Source organism: Serinus canaria, chromosome 17, assembly GCF_022539315.1.
Source record: "Serinus canaria isolate serCan28SL12 chromosome 17, serCan2020, whole genome shotgun sequence".
In the NCBI taxonomy this organism is placed as follows: domain Eukaryota; kingdom Metazoa; phylum Chordata; class Aves; order Passeriformes; family Fringillidae; genus Serinus; species Serinus canaria.
Window position 1 is genome coordinate 3986937 of NC_066330.1, and position 17268 is coordinate 4004204.

Below are 17268 nucleotides of genomic sequence, written 5' to 3' on the forward strand. Positions count from 1 at the left end.
CTGGCTGGAGATGATGCACCCTCCATTCCCCTTCCACCCTGGAAGCCAAATTTTGTGAAATCCTGCCCATCTCTTGGATCTCTGTTCCTGTTTTCCTGAGCTTGCTGGGGAGGCAGTTCCATGAGGAGTTTAGGTGCATTCCTGATGTTAAATATTGAGTAGCCCAGTAGTGTCAGTGCAGTGACCTGAGTGTTTTGAGTGAGGCTTGGCTGGGTTGGCTGCAGAAATCCAGCTTCCAGCAGAACTGCATGGTTCACATTTTCCCTGAAGAAAACAAGTTTGACAAAACCCCACACTGCTGCATTGCTGTTGACAGAAATACAGTCCTAGGGAAAAAAAAAAAAATAGAAACAAAGGAAGATGGATTGAACCTTAAAAATAGCAGCCTGTCGTTTCAAAGAGGAGGCAGAGAGCATGAGACAGATTTCATTTCTATAAAAGATTTATAATTAAAAAAAGGTTAGTTGAATAGAGGAAAAACTGATCCAGAGATTCACATGTATCAAGCGACACCTGGGTAAAAGGAACAGGGCACAGAGCCTCAACAAAGCTTTTTAATTTCTACCTCATCCCTTCAGGTAACAAATTTGATTTGATTTTTGTGTTTTTTAAAAAAGGAATGATATTGTAGCAGCCAGCTAGTCGATGAAGGCTGTGGAAGTGAAGTCTTTAATTCCCAGATCTGTATATTAATATAATTTAACCAAAGATATAGTTGCCAGTGTTAGAACGCAGTGCAAATTACCTAAAGCCCTGGGAGACTTCTGTGTGTCCAGAAGGCGAAATCTCAGCTGTCCTGAGAGCTGTGTCCAAGAGCAAGGACCTGCAGGGAGCAATTAGATTGCTCACAGCATCTTACTCACACCTCTAGCCAGTAGAAACTTTGCCAGAGGGCACAGGTATAAACACTAGAGTGGGCTTTGGTTGTTGGGTTTTTTCCAGTTAAACTGCTGAGGGCTCATTTCTGAGCAGTATCTCTGTGCTTGTTCATTTTTTCCAGGAAAGAGAGGAAGGGGAGTGGGGGGAAGAATAGGGGGAGGTTAAAGGGAGGGAAATGTGTCACCCTTTATCAGATCTTGCAAATGGCTGGGCAGTTTTGATTCCCAGTGAGGTAAATGAGAGGCAGTGCTAAATTTGGGGGGGGGTTTTAAGGAACATTTTCATGGTGTCTGGTAGTTGGACAGGGGAAGATGGTTTCTACCTGTATCATAGACTGCTGAAAGCACTCCCTCCTCTCTCTTAGATTTATTCTACCCTGTAACCAGCTATGATTTGCTTTAATCCAAACAAAGCAATTTAGCTCCATTCCAAATTGGCATCAGCTGTTTTTTGTTTTGTGGTTTTTCTCCCAAATGCAGAGCAGGCTCCATGTGGGCAGTCCTGGTCTCTCTTTGGTGTGAGATATGATTAGATTTGATTTTTTTTCTTAGAGGAAGCGAACAGGTTTCTGTATAGAAATAAAATGTAAAAAGCAGAGAGAGACAGTGAGATGGGGAAAACTGTCCTATTATCTGAAAGTTGGCCAACATGTCACATCCTCCAACATGTCAAAAAACCTCCTCGGCTGAGGGGCTGAGTGATGGTTCCGTGTTACAAACAGCCCAATTCCTCGGGAGGTGCAGCATGTGGGGTGTGCCTTTTGTTCCAGGTGAGCGGGCTGGGTGTGTGCTTTCTAATTAACATCCTGTTAATTGCTCTTTTCCCCTTCCTGAAGTACAACGCCCCGGCTTCACCTGCGGAATACATCCACCGGATCGGGAGGACGGCGCGCATCGGCTGCCGCGGGAGCAGCCTGCTCGTGCTGGCTCCTTCAGAGGCAGAATATGTCAGCTTGCTGGCTTCTCACAAGATTAAGTGAGTCAGAAACGCCAACAAAAGTTTCAGCTCATCCTTGCTAATTAACCTTCCGTGGCACTTTCAGCGGGACTGTGTCTCGTGCAGGTTTTAATAAGAATTTATTAATTCTCGTGATCCAGGCCTGGCCCCAGACTAGCAAAAGGAGAAGAGGGAAGTGTGTGAAAATCATCGGCCTGACAGGCTGTGCGTGAGTGAGTGTGTGTGGTGAGGGGCAGGGATAGTCGGGGATCCTTTGCACTCCATTGTTTTCTCTCTGGCCCTGGGTTCAAGTCGTGACTATGTGGAGATCACGAGTCAAAGGAGCCTGTCAGATGGTCCCTGGCCCTCTGCCTGCATGGCACCATATTGTCAGAGACTGTGCTGGCCCTTTGGGACAGATCTGGGGGAAAAATTGCTGGGGAGCTGTGGGTCATATCTGCAGTTAGTTGCCCAAGATGTATTGTTTAAGTGGCTTGTGACAGGAACAGGAGAGGCTTTGGCAAGTGGTGAGAGCCCAGAGTGGTCCTGGAAGGCAAAAAGGGAGGGTGGACTCTTGCAGACCCAGAGTGGGGTGTGCTTCCAAGCCTGCCTGGCTCTGGCTTGGGCTTGGGAGTAGCAGCAAGGAGAGCAAGCCAGGCTCAGTAAGAACCAGCCCAGTGTGCAGTCAGGTACCTGATGGCTGACACATGATGAGATTTTAGTCCAGCTCTGCTTGCACAATGATCTTTTTGTAGAGAAAACCCACAACTGGCTGCTCAGCATCGCTAGGCAGGATCTCCAGCCTCCTCAGCAGCCAGCTGGGTGTTTCTGCCTCCCCTTGCTCCCTGCTCTGCTGTCTCTCAGCGTTTGAGAACATCAGCAGAGTCCCTCCAGTGTTGTAGCAGTGTTGATGGAGCCCTGTAAACTCATGCACAAATTAGTTCCCTTTTATTTCTTGTGTTTCTGTCGGGTGGAGCTGCTTGGAATCGAATTTGGTTTTGCATCCTTGAAACAAACAAATGTTGGCAGTAAATACAGGCTTATTCTAGGCTGTGAGCCATTTAGTGGTCTAACAAAGAGCCATCCATCATCCCAGGTAACTATCTATTAAGCAGACACCAGCAAGACATGGAAGGCTAAGCTGACAGGGTTTTTTTTCATGTAACAAACAGCACTGACATTTAAAGGTGAAATCCCACATAATTGTGAATTTTCAACTCCAAGTAGAAAGTTCTATTTTTCTATTTTATAATATTTTGGTAGTGTTAGAGGTAGGAGAGGGAAATTTCCTTCCTTTTTATTTTAAATGTTAATGTTTTTATCCAATGTTGTTGTTTTTTAACAAGTTTAGAGAAGTGTCACTCAGGCTGGTAATTACATCTGCTAAGGAGACCTGTTGTTGAGCTGGCCGTGGTCTTCAGGAATCTTGAAGACTCTGAATAAGCAGGGGGAGATTTATGTGAATTTATTTTCCCTTCGCTTTTCAGAGCCAGACAACTCTGGGGATTGCCTTTTCTTGTTTTCCTTGTTTGTTTTATCTTCTGCAGATGAAGGACTTGCCAGAGAGAAGTGTAATTTGCCTTCCTTGACCCCCATCCTCAGAGGGAAGGCAGCGAGTGCCTGACGGGCACGGGGCAATCCGGCCTCTCTGCTCTTCCACACGGAGGAGGAGAAGGGGCACTGGGACAGAGCAGGGAGCTGATGAATTACTGAGAAGATGCAGGAAGGCAGCTTGAAGCTCAAGGCAGCAAGTGCCATCAGCACAAATTGCCGTTACCCTTCATAAACAGAGCATTATGGTGATAATCCTGACAATTTAATTCAGTGTGAGGGAGAAAGACAGCGTGTGTTGGACTGTCACCGAGCCTCTTAAGCGCTGCTCATTTCTGGTCCTTTACCCTAAGTCTTTGTACCTTCTGACTTGGTCTGCACAAGTTACTGGAGTTTGCTTATATTTTTTTTTTTAAATCCCATTCTTAGCTTAATTTTTAAATCTCTCAGTTTTTTGTCGAGGATAAGTGTGTGTTGTGAATCTTTTTTTTTTTAATTTATTGGGTTTTTTTTTTTCCTTTTTTTAAATGAAGTTCCCGCTGGGTTTATTGAAATGTAAATACTTCATAAAATATGTATTTTGAAGAAGACAAAGCATGAGATGTGTCCCTGCAGCCTTCAGCTGGTGTAAATGAGCAGTGCTCTGCTGGTTTACAGGGGATGAGGATCTGACCCAGAGTTTTTTCCTAAACCCCTCCACCCACCCCAGCATGCATGGGAGTAAGTCCAGGAATGTTGAGAGTCGGAAGTAATGAGAGCAGACGTGGCTTTGTTCCTGGATGAAAATCCACTTCGGAATTAGAGATGACTGCCTTTGAAATTGGAAATCGCTTGCAATTAATTTTCACCGGTACCTGAAGCCTCTCCTTGGCTTCCAGTGTGGAAGAGCAGCGTTAGCCTTTGCCAAAACGATCTCACTTTGGCTCTGCTGAGATCAGTAATTCCTGTTGGGGCTCAGCAAAGCTGCCTCCTCTCTCTCTCTACAACTTTCAGGTTGGGCTTTGTGTGGCTGGAAGTTGTGGCTGCTCTGCCCAGCTGTAAATGTGGATGTGCAGGCACGTGCACACTCATGTTTTCTCTCCAGTCCCTCTTTAAAAAAAAAAAGGATAGGCTCCAAAATGTTCTGTCTCAGCTCCAAGCAAAACTAACAGATTTCCCTTCAAAGGGAGGAGGCAACAAGCAGAAGAAATGCGAGGTTTTTGGTTTTTTTTTTCCTTTATGTCTCTTCTAGCCCCTTCAGCTGCAATCTCGCAGCGCCTGCCTCGACAGCTATCAGATAATTTCTTTATCTGCTAACGGCAGCCTAACTAATTTATAAAGGAGGAGGCATCACCGTGAAGGCACGAGTCATTTCCCTCCCTGCTCCAGTGTTTCCCTCCCTGCTCAGGGTTGTGCTGTTCCCCTCCCTGCTCCCTGCTGTGAACCCAGTTCAGGGCTCTGTTGCTGGCGACATGCCAGGGGAGGGGAGGACCCAACTCCGACAAATCAATGTCAAAGGTTTGACATTTTCATTCATAGCCGTGTCAAAGCAACCTTTGCAGGGGGAAGGGGGAGGTCTGCTTTCCTCTTGCTTAAGTGGTTACCATTTATGTTTTAATTTGCTGTTTTACTTCTCAAAACCAGACAGAGGAACCCTCGGTTGTCATTTTATGCTCCATTTCCCTTTCTCCCCCATCGCTGCCCCGCCTGTCTCTGCATCCTCTGTGAAGGAATCTGTGCATGGGGTGGCCCAGCTGCACATAGGGGGGCTGCTCTCCCTTGTAGGGTGTCCTGTGGCCACTCTGGCCCGTCCCTTCCAGGCTGGATGGCTGTTCTGTTCACCTTCTCCTTGCCTTCTGCTGTGATGCTGAGTTGGCTGAGGTTGAAAAGGCAGGTTGCAAAAGTAAAGGTTTTGTTGCTTTAGCTGGGAAGGATGGGGAGCAGGTGAGGATCACAATATCCTGGCAAACACTGTGGCAGAAATTCATCCATTCCTGCTAGCCAGGTGTTAGAGAGCTTGGAGTGAAAAGCAGAAGATATCCTTGTTGTTATAATTTCTTTCTGTACTTTACAAATTGAAGAATAGCAGCAATGCTTCCTTTCAGAAACCACAGGCAGCTTTCTGACCAGCTGAGATTCAGGAATCTGAGAATTGTTGGACCCCAAAGATTTCTCTCTCTTCCTTAGATTGGTTTAATCCCAAATGAACTCCTTGGCTTCTTTTCTAGACATGACCTTTGCCCATTACTGAAAATCTGGGCCCAGAGACATCAGCTTTTATGATCTGAGTAATTCCCTTGGAAATGGGACCCAGTTTGGATGCAGCTGTAATATTAATGGCCTGAAGCTGCACAGCTGTTCCTGTGCTGTCACCTGGGGTGTGTGTGCCCCTTAAGACACTGTTAAAGAGGACAAAGAATTTCTAGTGTCCTGTAAATGCACCTTTGAGCAGGACTGCTCCCTTGGAAATGAAGCAGGTTTCTAAGCATTTCCATATCTGGGCCATAGCAGGACCCAGCAGTGTCATGCAAGCAGGACTGGAGAATAAATCATCTGGTTGAGCCTACAGGAGGAATGTGAGTCGACAGAATGAAAATAAATGCCCAGTGTGAAGCCTGGCTAGGACAGCTGAATGAGTCTCCTGTATTTAAAAAAAAAAAAATGCTGTGGAGTCCCTAATGGGCTGGGCTTTGGCTTTGCACTTCAGATGAGAGGGGAGGTGAGTTCTCAGAGCAGGAAAAGAAATCAAACTGTGTGTCTGGTGTCAGAGGTGGCTTTTGAGGCTATAAATGAATTGGAGGTGAGTTTGTCCATGGGAAGTGCCTGTGAGCTTTGACCTGAGTGAGGTAACAAGGAGCTGGAATCACACAGGATCCTGTGGGAAAAAAATAAATGTGACCAGAGGAAAGGAAGCTGCAGGGGAATTGGCTGATGGGGAAAGTTCCTCGGGGTTTTGTTGTTACCGTCTGAGCTTGAGTGACTGTGAAAGGAAGGAGCTGTCTTTGCACAGTTTTAGTTTCAGCTCTTTGGTGTTGTGATAGTGGTCATTAACACAGGTGGAAACAAATGTGTGTAAACATCAAAGTATCATCCTTTGAGTGAGGGTTGAGCTCTGTGTCTTATTCCAGAGACTCTGGGAGCTGAACTGGAGGAGACAAGATGTGGCAGGAGTAGCAAACAAAGTGGAGCAGGTGTTTCCAGCCTGTGGCTGCCTCAGCCAGTCTCTTTCTCACAGTCACACAACCAACCTGCTCCTGCCCATGTCACTGGGTGAAAAAAAATGTTGGACAACTTCTGGGTTCAAGGTGGAGGTGGCAGATCTTATTCTTTATAGTTACAAAAAATTTATAAGAAGCATTAATGTTATGAGCTGCTTCAGCTCTGTCTTGAGTTCTTTTGGTGAAAAGAATAACCAGGTTCTTCCAAATTGTCCTGATGCTTCTCAATGCAAGGAAAGAAAAATTATGAAAATAATGGAAGTATAATCCAATTTATTTCTTTAATCAGTTCCTCTTGTTTGAGAGCCAGGGAGACTTGCAGTGAATGGAAAGTCCACACTCAGTTATTTTGATGCTCTGCTAGAATGGGAGTGTGTGTGTTGTTGACTTAAAACAGTGACAAAATTGTGGGTGAAATTGTGTCTCTGTGCCACTGAAAGCAGGGGTTTGGATTTTACAGTAGTTCCACTTCCAGGGGTGATGAGGGAGTGTCTGGGCTCAGACCTTGTGTATTTCAGGAATAAATTCCCAAGTTAAACTGTGAATCTCAATTGTTTTGCTCTCCATTACCAGTCTGTGCCTCATTCCAGGCTGTGTTCCGAAGCAGGAGAAACAGCAATTTTTTGTCTTTGTTGCCTCAGTGTTTCAGAGCTGAAGATGGAGAAGGTGTTAGCCAGCCTGATGAAAGATGATCGCTTCAGGTTGCACAGACCAGGAAGCAAGGTGAGTTCCTCTGCTGCTTTGGAATTGCTCCAGTGTTCACTTGCCACTCCAGCATCACAAGTGTTCCTGCCTCAGTGTCTGGCTCTACATCCATGATGTCAGACAGTGTAAATCATTTCAGAACTACCTTATATCACAATTTTCCAGTCTTTTGTTGTTCCCAGAAAGCAGTTGTTTGCTAACTCTTCAGCAAAAATCTTTGTAACAGGCAGGGAAGGTTTCTGCATGCAGAAGCTCTGTGTTTCTTCCCTCACAATGTTCCTGTTTTTCCTGTTTTTCTGCACTAAAATACTCTTGGAGATGACAAATGGTTCTAAACTTCTCTGAAGAAACGAGGAAAATGCATTTGGTGATGTGGTACATCAGGGTTTTTATCATCTGTCATTTACTTGGAGCCCAAAACAAAGCTCCCTGGGTTGACAGGCACCTTTTTATTGACTTGGGCAAGCTTTGGGTCTGCCTTCAAGTTGCTAATTCACAGAATTCACTCATTTGCAATTGATGTCTCGGGCGTTGCTGTGCTCTGGCAAATTAAATCCTGCAAGAACCTGCATTTTGAATGGAAGTCAAGAATGTGTCAAGCATGATGCAGCACACACTCTTTTTTCCCTCTTGTTGCTGTTTTGCCTGCCTGTGCTTTTGTTACCCCGTGTCTGAGGAGCCTCATTCCCAGTGCTGGCTGGTGGAGCCGTGGTGCTCCCGGTAAACACGGCCTGAGAAAGATGTTCAGTGTTCTGCACCTCACACACAGCCAGCTCTGAGCTCAGCTGAGATGCAGCTCTATTTAAAGCTCTCTCCCACCACTGGTTTTGGCTGAAATCAGTCTGTAATGCCTCTATTTTAAATGGCTGGATCATGCCTAGGATATTGCCTCGTAACAAAGTTCATTTGGGCTTTGTTAGTGCAGAAATTGTTTTAAATAATTCCATGTAGAAATACTTTCCTTTTGTCCCAAATGTGCTTTTAGGGAGAGTGACTTCAGATTTCCTTTGAAGACTTTTTCAACAATTCCATTTATGCAGAAATTGTACTTTAAATTTGTTGCTGACATGGGACAAAATATTCACTGTTCCAGATGTGGGGACAAATGTTATTTCATGGGAAGTGGGCAAAAAAAAAAACCATGTTTTGTTCCAGGAAATTTCAGTTTAAGTTTTGAAAAGCAGCAGGAGAAAATCCCTTTTTAGGAACAAAAACCTAACCATGCCTGTTTGGTATTTCTACCATGCTTCCAAATTGTCAAATGCTCTACACATTTAAGCACAGAATTTTTTTAATACACATCTTTTGTCTTCCTTTCCTTCCAAAAAGCTCTAAACCCAGCCCCTCTTTGAAAGGAGCGGTTGCTGGTTTAGGCAGTGCTGCTGGGCAGGCCCTGCCATGCCAGGTGCTGCACACAGGAACTTGCACAGAAGGATTTGGTTCCTTTTATTTCAAAGGTGGGATTAAATTCCTCTTTTCCCTCTGACATCAAAGCAAGTGGGATTTTGCTGTTGACTTCACTGGAGCTGAGATCCATCCACTGTGGTTGTAGGATGGTTTTAATCTCTCACAGGAACTTAGAAATACAGAATAACCAGTTTTTATGTGACTCAGTCTGAAAGAACTGGGATTTCAGTATAGAATTTCTCTTCCTGAGAAAAACTCTGTATCATTTAATGGGGATGGAATTACATCAGTTCTGTCAATATGAAACAGACTCCTTCAGGAATGACTTGAAAAATATTTTAATGCAATCAAGGACTTGTTGTGTTTGCTAGCTCCATGTTTATATTGCCTTGGAGGCTCTGAGTGGTCAGCTCAGAAGCTACAGGGGCATTTCCCAAGTTTTCAGGAGAGTTAATGTCTATTAAATTCCCTAAATTCACCACATGGACAGTACAATAAGCTGAGAGTGGAGTGGGACAGGGGGGGTTGAGGAGGTGTCAGGAGGAGCTGAACCTGATCCTGTTGGGATGTTGCCTTTGGAGGGAGGTTCAGCTCTGCTCTCACTCTCTCTGCTCTGAGTCATGTATATATTATAGTCCTGCACACAGGAACCTCATTATGATGCTCTTCAGTTCTCATTGCCTCAACTCAAGTCCATTATAAGTACCACGTTGGAACATGTATTTTTTGGGCTTCTGTGTGCAGCCAGGGAGCAAGCTGAAGTGCCTGTAAAATGTATATTTTATATTTAGGTATATGAAATATATATGTGGCTATGTCTGGGCGTGTGAATGTTCACCTGCCTACAAAGAGAATAAATTTGATCTTTCAACTTTTATGGAGGGGGGCAAGGGGGACTTGGTGAGTTCTAGAGAAGGTGTGTGGAGGTTAGGAAAAAGTTGTTATTAAAACAAAATCCTTCATTTTGTTTTGAAGTATAATGGAAGCAGGAGATGTTACAGCCAGGCTTTTTGGTGGGTTTCCCCATCTTTCTTTTTTTTTTTTCCCTGTTTTAAAAATGAACTTTTCTACCTCAGTCTAGTCTTACTGTGTTTCATTTTTTTTTTTCCATTATCATGTTCTCTTAATGAAATCAGAAGTTTTCAGTACTTTTCCCAACCTCTCAAACCTAAAACCTGTCATCTTCATCACTGGAAGTTTCCTTTTTCTGACAGAAATCCATGACTCCTTTCCTGGTGGAGTTGGCATTTTTTGGGAGTTACCTTGATGTCTCAAACTGGTTAAATAATATTGCATCCTGACTCTTTTTCTCTTGCATTTCTTCTTTTAGCTTATAAATAATGTTATTGTCCACACTCATTATGCCAGTGGTTTGGGATCTACCAGAACAGGATTGAAGGAATCACAAGGCAGAAAAAGTTCTCCTCTCCCACTGTTTCTCCATGATGGCAACAGTGCTGCTTATTTAACAGAGGGATGGGGATGCAGATCAAGGAAACCTCTGGGGCAGGCTTTTATCTTTGGGGTCTTGAAAAAATGTGTAAGGTCTCAAATTAATTGTCCTGCTCATCCAAACCAGGATTAAAGCTTGCCTGTGTGAGTAAAGCACATGGAATGGCTTCCATGCCCTTCCAGTAGCACTGATTGATTTGATCTGTCCAGACACTCAGTCATGGGCAGGTTTTATTTTCACAGTTTGCCTCTGAGTCAGTTTTAAATTTAGATTTTTTTATTATTGTTATTATTGGGGTGGGTTTTTTTTTCTTTTTTAGCTGAACCTCCCTGGAAGACAGGAATCAAACACAGGGGGTTTTTTTCATGCCCATTAGGGTGCAATTTTTAAATGAGTTCTGTCTCAAGGGCCTGAAGGGGATAAAAGACAAAGTGGAGATGGGAGGAGGGGAGAAGCTGTTTTCCAGGGACATTATGTTTCCTGCCATTTGCTTTTTTTTTTTTTTTATTTATATCTCTTGCACTGACCTCACACTTTGGAAATTATGCACCTAGCTTTTTATCCCTCATTTTTGTCTTACTTTTTTTTTTTTTATTTTCCCCCAGCACCAGGAAGAAGAGATGCCTCATTTTGAAACCTAAAGGGGGGAATAAGAAAAGTCCTTTGTAATATATTGCCATATTATCACTAAATCCCCTGACAGTTGTGACACAGAAGCAAGTCACCTGTCACTTAAGCTTGAGGTCTCTTTAATTTTCTCCTGGAATTCGCACCAGGCTGTCTTTAATTTGAGGCCTTTATTGGAATTCTGAAACCTTTCTGCCTCCCTGGTGCTCAGATCTATTCTGAGTGCTGTTACAGAATGTATACAATAACCAACACAGGGATTCAGAGGGGGCTGAAGCACTGTTTATTTAACACTCTGGAGGGATTTTCATGCTTATTCGGTCCTGGCTACCCAGCTTTCAATATCGCTTTGACAACCGTTATGCCCTTCTCATTAATTTTAAACAGTTAAAACACAGGAAAAAGAGAAAAAGTTTTCATTATTAAAGTGCTTTACTTTTTAATAACAGAGGATTCTGTCCGCCAGGGGAAAGGGCAAACCTCACTAATTTCACATTCATATTAAAAAGCGCTGGGAAGGTGACACTTGGTGCTGCCAGGAGGCTTAACAAAAGGAAAGTGCTGGGGGCCGGGAGGAGCAGGCGGGGCCAGAAAGTTTTGTGTTTCACGGTGGTGGAAAGTTGGTGGTGACAACAAGGAGTGGCCACTTGGGGGTCACTGAAGCTCTGCAGAGCTCTTGGCTGGGGACGGTCTCAGCTTCAGGGCACACCTGAGGTCCAAGGAATGTGTGGAAGGAGTATCCAGAGAAGCTGAGCAAGGGTCCAGAACTGGCTGAGCCTGGAGAAAAAGAGGTTCAGGGAAGAGAACTCACAGCCAGGTGGGAGTCAGGACCTGCTCCCAAAGAGCAAGGACAGGAGGAGAGGACACAGCCTCAAGCTGTGCCAGGAGAGGTTCAGGTGGAATATCAGGGAAAATTTCTTCACTGCAGGGGTGGTCAAGCATTGGAATGGGCTGCCCAGGAAGGTGGTGGAATCCTCATCTCTGGAGGTGTTGAGGAAAAACTGGATGTGGCACTCAGTGCCATGGTTTGGTTGACAAGGTGATGATCAGTCCAAGTTTGGGCTCGATGATCTTGGAGGTCTTTTCTGTCCTAAATGATTCTGTGAGATGGCTCATGAGCCTTTCTTGAGGGGATTGGGAGACAGCAGAGACCAGAAATCTGGGAGAGTTAATGAGTTCAAACAGCCAGCTGTCCTTGGAGGTACAGGTAGACAGTTCAGGCAGTGAGTGAGCAGGAGCTGCAGCCCCAGGTGTGTTTGCTTTGCTCAGGAATTACCTGGAATTCTGGAAGCTGTGGGATCCTGAGTTTCAGGGAAGGCACAGTGCAGGGCATTTAAACTACATTAGGGTCTGTCTCTGGGCTCGTTTGGGTACAGAGTGGCACATCTGGGACAGGAGAGCATTTTGTGTCAGGTACTGGCAGCCCCCAGGGTCCCTGGGGTTTGTTTGTGGTGTCACTGGGATCTGGCTGCTCTGGACTGGCAGCAGTGCAGAGGAAAGAGGAGTTTGCAGCATTAGCATGCAGATCTGCCAGAGAGGAACAGCAGGATTGCTGCCTTGGCACAGGGCTCCTCCAGAATCCCAGGAGCTGGGTGTTTGTATTCAGTCAGCCCTGCTGGGGTGAGGGGCCTGACCACTACCAAGTTGCTGCCTTGGATCTGGCACTCTCCCACTTGGATGCTGGTTCCTGTCTTGAGTCACACTGGAGAACTGTGGCCCTTCTCTGGGAGAGGTGCACATCCATGGATGCTTGGCTGTGCACTTTGCTGTCAGTTTTCCATCAAAAATTTCACTTGTTTTCTGGTCCACATTTCCTTTCTCTGCCTGGATCCCTCAGAGAAGGAGAGAGCCTCTCTCCTCCCAGTAACAGCTTGCTCCCAGGAATGTTTGTTTTCCATTTCCTGAAGTGCATCCTACAGTCTGATCCCAGGAAAGCTGGAACACGTGCAAAATTGCCCCTTTGGCCTGAGGAAGTTTATTCTGTCGTGCCTTTGGTGCAAGGGGCTTGTCCTGCTCTAGAGGAGCCAAGTGATGGCAGTTCCTGTCAAATATGATGTGTTGGCAGTCAGGAAACTTCATGTAGAAATCCATGCTGGAATTGATGAGAAGTTCATTTGGTTGCCTTGGTTCACAGCTGCTGAATTTGTCTCTTCTCTGGAGCTTGGGGCTGGTTGTGGATCTCATGGTCTCCTGCCCTGGGTGTTTTGGGGAATTGCACAGGGGAGCTTGCAGCATCACTCTGAAACTCTTTAGTGTAGGGTCTGGGGGGAGTTATTCCAAATAATTCCAATGGAAACTGGCAGTGGGATCTGGCCTGTTGTACCTGGAAGCAAAAAAGAAAAAGGGAAGGGAAAAGAAAGAAAAGCAAGGGGAAAAGGTACATGATAGATGTTAGAAAACACAAAATTAAAACTGATTTGTTCTCCCCACCACACAGTGCTCACTGGCTGCTCTGACTTTAACATCTTTATCTGGATTTTTTTTTTCCTCTAGTAATATTGAGAGGATTACCTTTGTTGGCCCCTGGGTAGTTGCTGTGTGATTTTACTGTTATTAAATCTATTGTAAACTGCTTCATTATTCCTGACTCAAATTCTCTCTTTCCTCTAATCCTCCTGCCTCCCTGGTAGAAATCCTGTGGCAAGAACCCTCAGGAAGTTCGGGAGAGGGCCACAGTTCTGCAGACAAAATTTGAAAATCTCGTCCACTCCAGCGAGGGGACTGTCCAGTGGGCAAAGAAAGGTCAGTGATTTCCTTCCACTTATCCCACAAGGGCTCAGAGGAGCTGCCAAGGTTTTCTTCAGGGGCAAAGCATCAGGGAAAAGGCCTGGAAGAAACATTTTGGGGCTGCTGGGCTCTGCAGGGGGCTGAGGCAGGCCCAGAAGGCTTTGTGGTGATATTAAATGTTAATTTCTGGTGTTCCCATATTACGTGCAAATGAGATTTAGTCTTGGCTTTCAGTGGGATTCACATCCAAGGGCTTTGACCCAATCACAGGAGTGAGGGGGTTGTGTGTGTTATGCTGGGAAGGGGATGGGTGACTTCCTCCACCACATCCTGCTGCAATTCCCATCAGATGCCTCCAGTTCACCCCAGGGATGAATCTGAACCCTGAAAGGCAGCATGCAACCCTGACCAGTAAAGGATCTTGGATTGGAGCTGGCTGTGTGGGATGGGAGATAAAAGACAGAGGGGCAACAGCTCAGAAAGGCAGGAAGAATAAAACCTGATAATTGTATCTGTGTACAAGTCTGGGGTTTGATGTGCCATCTTTTCCAAGCAGTTGTCACTGAGCAGTGTAAGACACTCTGCCCTTCTTCCTCTCAGTTTGGAAAATTGAGAGGAAGACAGATTTGGGAGAAAGATTAAAATCTTGCTGGGGATGTGGTAGGAAAAGAAGCACCAAACTGAGAGGAGCCATAAAGGTGCAGGCTAGGCACTGTGGGAAGTCAGGCCCCAGAGCTCCTGGGCAGTTACTGGGAATTTGAGTTACTGAGACAAGTCCACAAAATGCAAACCCTTTATGAAAGAGACTAAGCCATTCTAGCTCACAGTATTTAGGACTGGAGCCTTTCCCCCTTTTTTGAGTCTCCTCTTCCCACATCTCCCTTCCTGATTGTTCTCTTTTTTACCTCATTGCTCTGAGTCAAGCCCTGCTCTCTAAGCCTGTGTAGAAGTTATTTCAGTTCTGCAGCATTTCCAGTTTAAGATGAATTTTAATTTCATAATTAATTTAATTTCCAGTTTAAGGTGAATTTTAATTCATCCAGTGAGATGAATTTGAGTGGTCTGCATCATTGCTGTCTACCATTCTGTGTATCTGCTGTGTGCACCTGCATACAGGTGTGGGACAGGTGAAATCACCTGAAACCACCTTCCAAGGTGTCCAAAACCATGTCGGGAAATTGCTCTTGGAGTTGTACAATGTTTGGAGAAACTAGAGAAGGAGAGGCTGTTCTCAAGATAAAAATTAAGTTCAGCATGAAAATTGTTTGGAATCTTGAGAAGTGATTGTTCGGGAGGTCAAAGCATTTTTCTGAAAGTTGTACTCCTTTCTCAGGTGATGACACAACAGAGCAACCAGAGTATCTCCTGTGACTATCTGCTTACCCCAATTCTTCTGCATGCTTTTTTATTTATCTGTGGCTGTATTGAGGGAAAAGGGGTTGAAATTCTGCTGTTTCACTCTTTGCTCTCCCCCCACCACTGCACATCCCTGGGCTGAAATCTCACCCCACCTCCAGCAGTTTCAGTGCTGATTTCAGTTCCTTGGGGTTTTCAAACACCTTCCTCCTGCAGTGAAAGTGTTGGACTTGCTACACCAGCAGTTTGCACCCATTTTCAGGTGTGTGGTGTAGTTTTGTAACTGCTCTTTTAAATCCACAATCTCAAAGCATGTGACTAACACGATCATAATCCTTCATTCTGCATGGGTGAGCTTCCTGCTGCTCCCCTGGGATTTCTTGCACCCCATGCAAACTTCTAACCTGAAATGCCTGTGACAGGAACAACCAGAGAATAACTCTGGTCACACCTAAAAAAAAACCTCTGTGGTTCCTCTCTACCCAATGGCATTGTTCACACACCCACCCACACTTGTTGCTGACCTCAGCATTAATAACTTCTTTAGCCACAGAAAATACATCAGGAAATGCTGAAATGTTGTGCATCCCATTGATCTTGTAGAGGAGCACTCCACCTCTTTTTCCAACTCTGCTATCTACATATGCAAATTTTCCACTGCTGAGTGGCTTCCATAAGCCCCTCTTCCTCCCCTCTGAGCCAGGCGTCATGAATAATTAACATGGCAGCTGGCTTTTGCTTTCATGGCAGACAATCAATTGGAAACTGTGCCAGAGATGCATTTGTTTCTCTCTCTTTTTCTGTTTTTCCCCATTTTCTGACCCAGTCAATGTTAATAAGCAGTGTTTGCACTGCAGCCTGCTTTCAAAAGGCGAGTGGCTCCCTGCCCGCTCTCCCCTTCTGCCTCTGGCTCCTGTGGTTTGCACACTCAAATCAAATGGTTCAGGGAAGGTGCTGCCCTTCAAACTTGATTGACTGATCAGCAGTGAGATGGGTGGGAGGAGGGGTCTGGCTGGGCCCTGCTACCTGAAGGATGAACCTTAGCAAGAGTTGAGCCCCTTTTGGGGAGCGGAGGATGCTCATCCCGAGGCTTTGCGTGGAGATAGGTGCTTCATTCGGGAGCTGTGGGGCCAGGAGGAGCTCAGGAGAGTGATCCTGTGTGCCCCTGAGTCACAGAGAGGGTAAGGCAGCAAACCCTGCTCTCCTCCCCCTCATTTCCCAGTTTTACAGCCAGCAGTTGAGCATTTTGCCTCCTCCTTTCTGTCCTCAGTGCCTGTGTGTGGAGTGGCACAGCAGAGTCACAGGAGCCCTGGGCTGTGGCACAATGCTCAAATCCGTGGTGGTTTTGGTGCATCCTTTCCTCCTGCTCCCACCTGCTCTGGCAAAGTGCCTCCCAGTTTATCCAGCCCTGCTGAGGCCCTGCCCTGGGGCCAGTGCTGGGAGCTGGCTGCCAGCTGAGAGCCTGGTGAACAGGTTATGTCACCTGTGTCCCTTTCATATCCCATTACCCTCTCATCCCCTGTTTAAAATAACAACAAACCAGCCCATCTCACCCCCATCAGACATAGAACACACTGGCTTTTTTCTTTTCTTCCTTTGCTTTTCCCCACTCGCTTTTCCTGGAGACAAAATGGGGATGCAGGGTTGCAAAGGACCAATCTAAATCCTCTGTCTTACATGAGCACAAGTCCAAATCCCACTCCAAGCCAGTGCATGTTACCTTAGACTTGTGTTGATGTGGTAAAAACTCTCAACAGCTCAGTTTGTTCCTGTGGCATCAAGGTAAGGAACCCTGTACATGAATTATGGCCTGACCAGCACTGTTACCAGTCTTTGTGAGTTGTTTTCCTAAAGCTCTGTCTCTTTGATCACAAAATCATAAAAGAATTTCAACTTAAAAAAAAAAAAATCCAATAAAGCGTTCAGTATCTGGCCACTCTAATTGCACATATAAAGCCAGAAAACACAGCTCTGGCAACACTGAGAGGTCTAAAGACCTGATAGTAAAGATTTTAAAAAGAATCTCATCCACAAAGGTCTTCATTTCAATCTCATGGGTGCTGTAATAAACATCACAGCTCTGAGGGTGAGGCAGTTTCCTGGGCTGGCACTGTGACCTGCAGCTCTCAGCTCAGCTCTGGGTTAGTGCCTTGCAGCTCTCCCTGGATTTGTGTGCTCTGACTCACAGCTGGATCTGGCTGTCAGGACTTTGGGAAGAGGGGAGCCTTTGACACTTTTGATTCTCTAACCCTGATTTGGGGAGTTGGTACCAGCAGCTTTTCCTCTCTGCATGGCAGTGGGCGGTGAGCTCAGCCTTCATAATAACAGGATCTTTAGTATCAGCCATTTCAAATGCTGTGAGGCAGGCAGCTGTATTGGCTCCAATGGGACTGAATTCAAAGCAGGAGCAAGTTCCTGTTGTTCCCTTTG

At 45.5% G+C, this 17268-nt stretch overlaps 1 protein-coding gene across 1 annotated transcript in view; it reads left to right on the forward strand.

The window, feature by feature from the left end:
• DDX31 (DEAD-box helicase 31) overlaps window positions 1-17268 on the forward strand; it is a 43377-nt gene that overhangs the window by 16978 nt on the left and 9131 nt on the right. The window contains exons 15-17 of the mRNA XM_050981084.1: window positions 1715-1854; window positions 7205-7286; window positions 13386-13497. Coding sequence (XP_050837041.1) covers window positions 1715-1854; window positions 7205-7286; window positions 13386-13497 — 334 coding nt within the window. The remainder of the gene's footprint in view (window positions 1-1714; window positions 1855-7204; window positions 7287-13385; window positions 13498-17268) is intronic.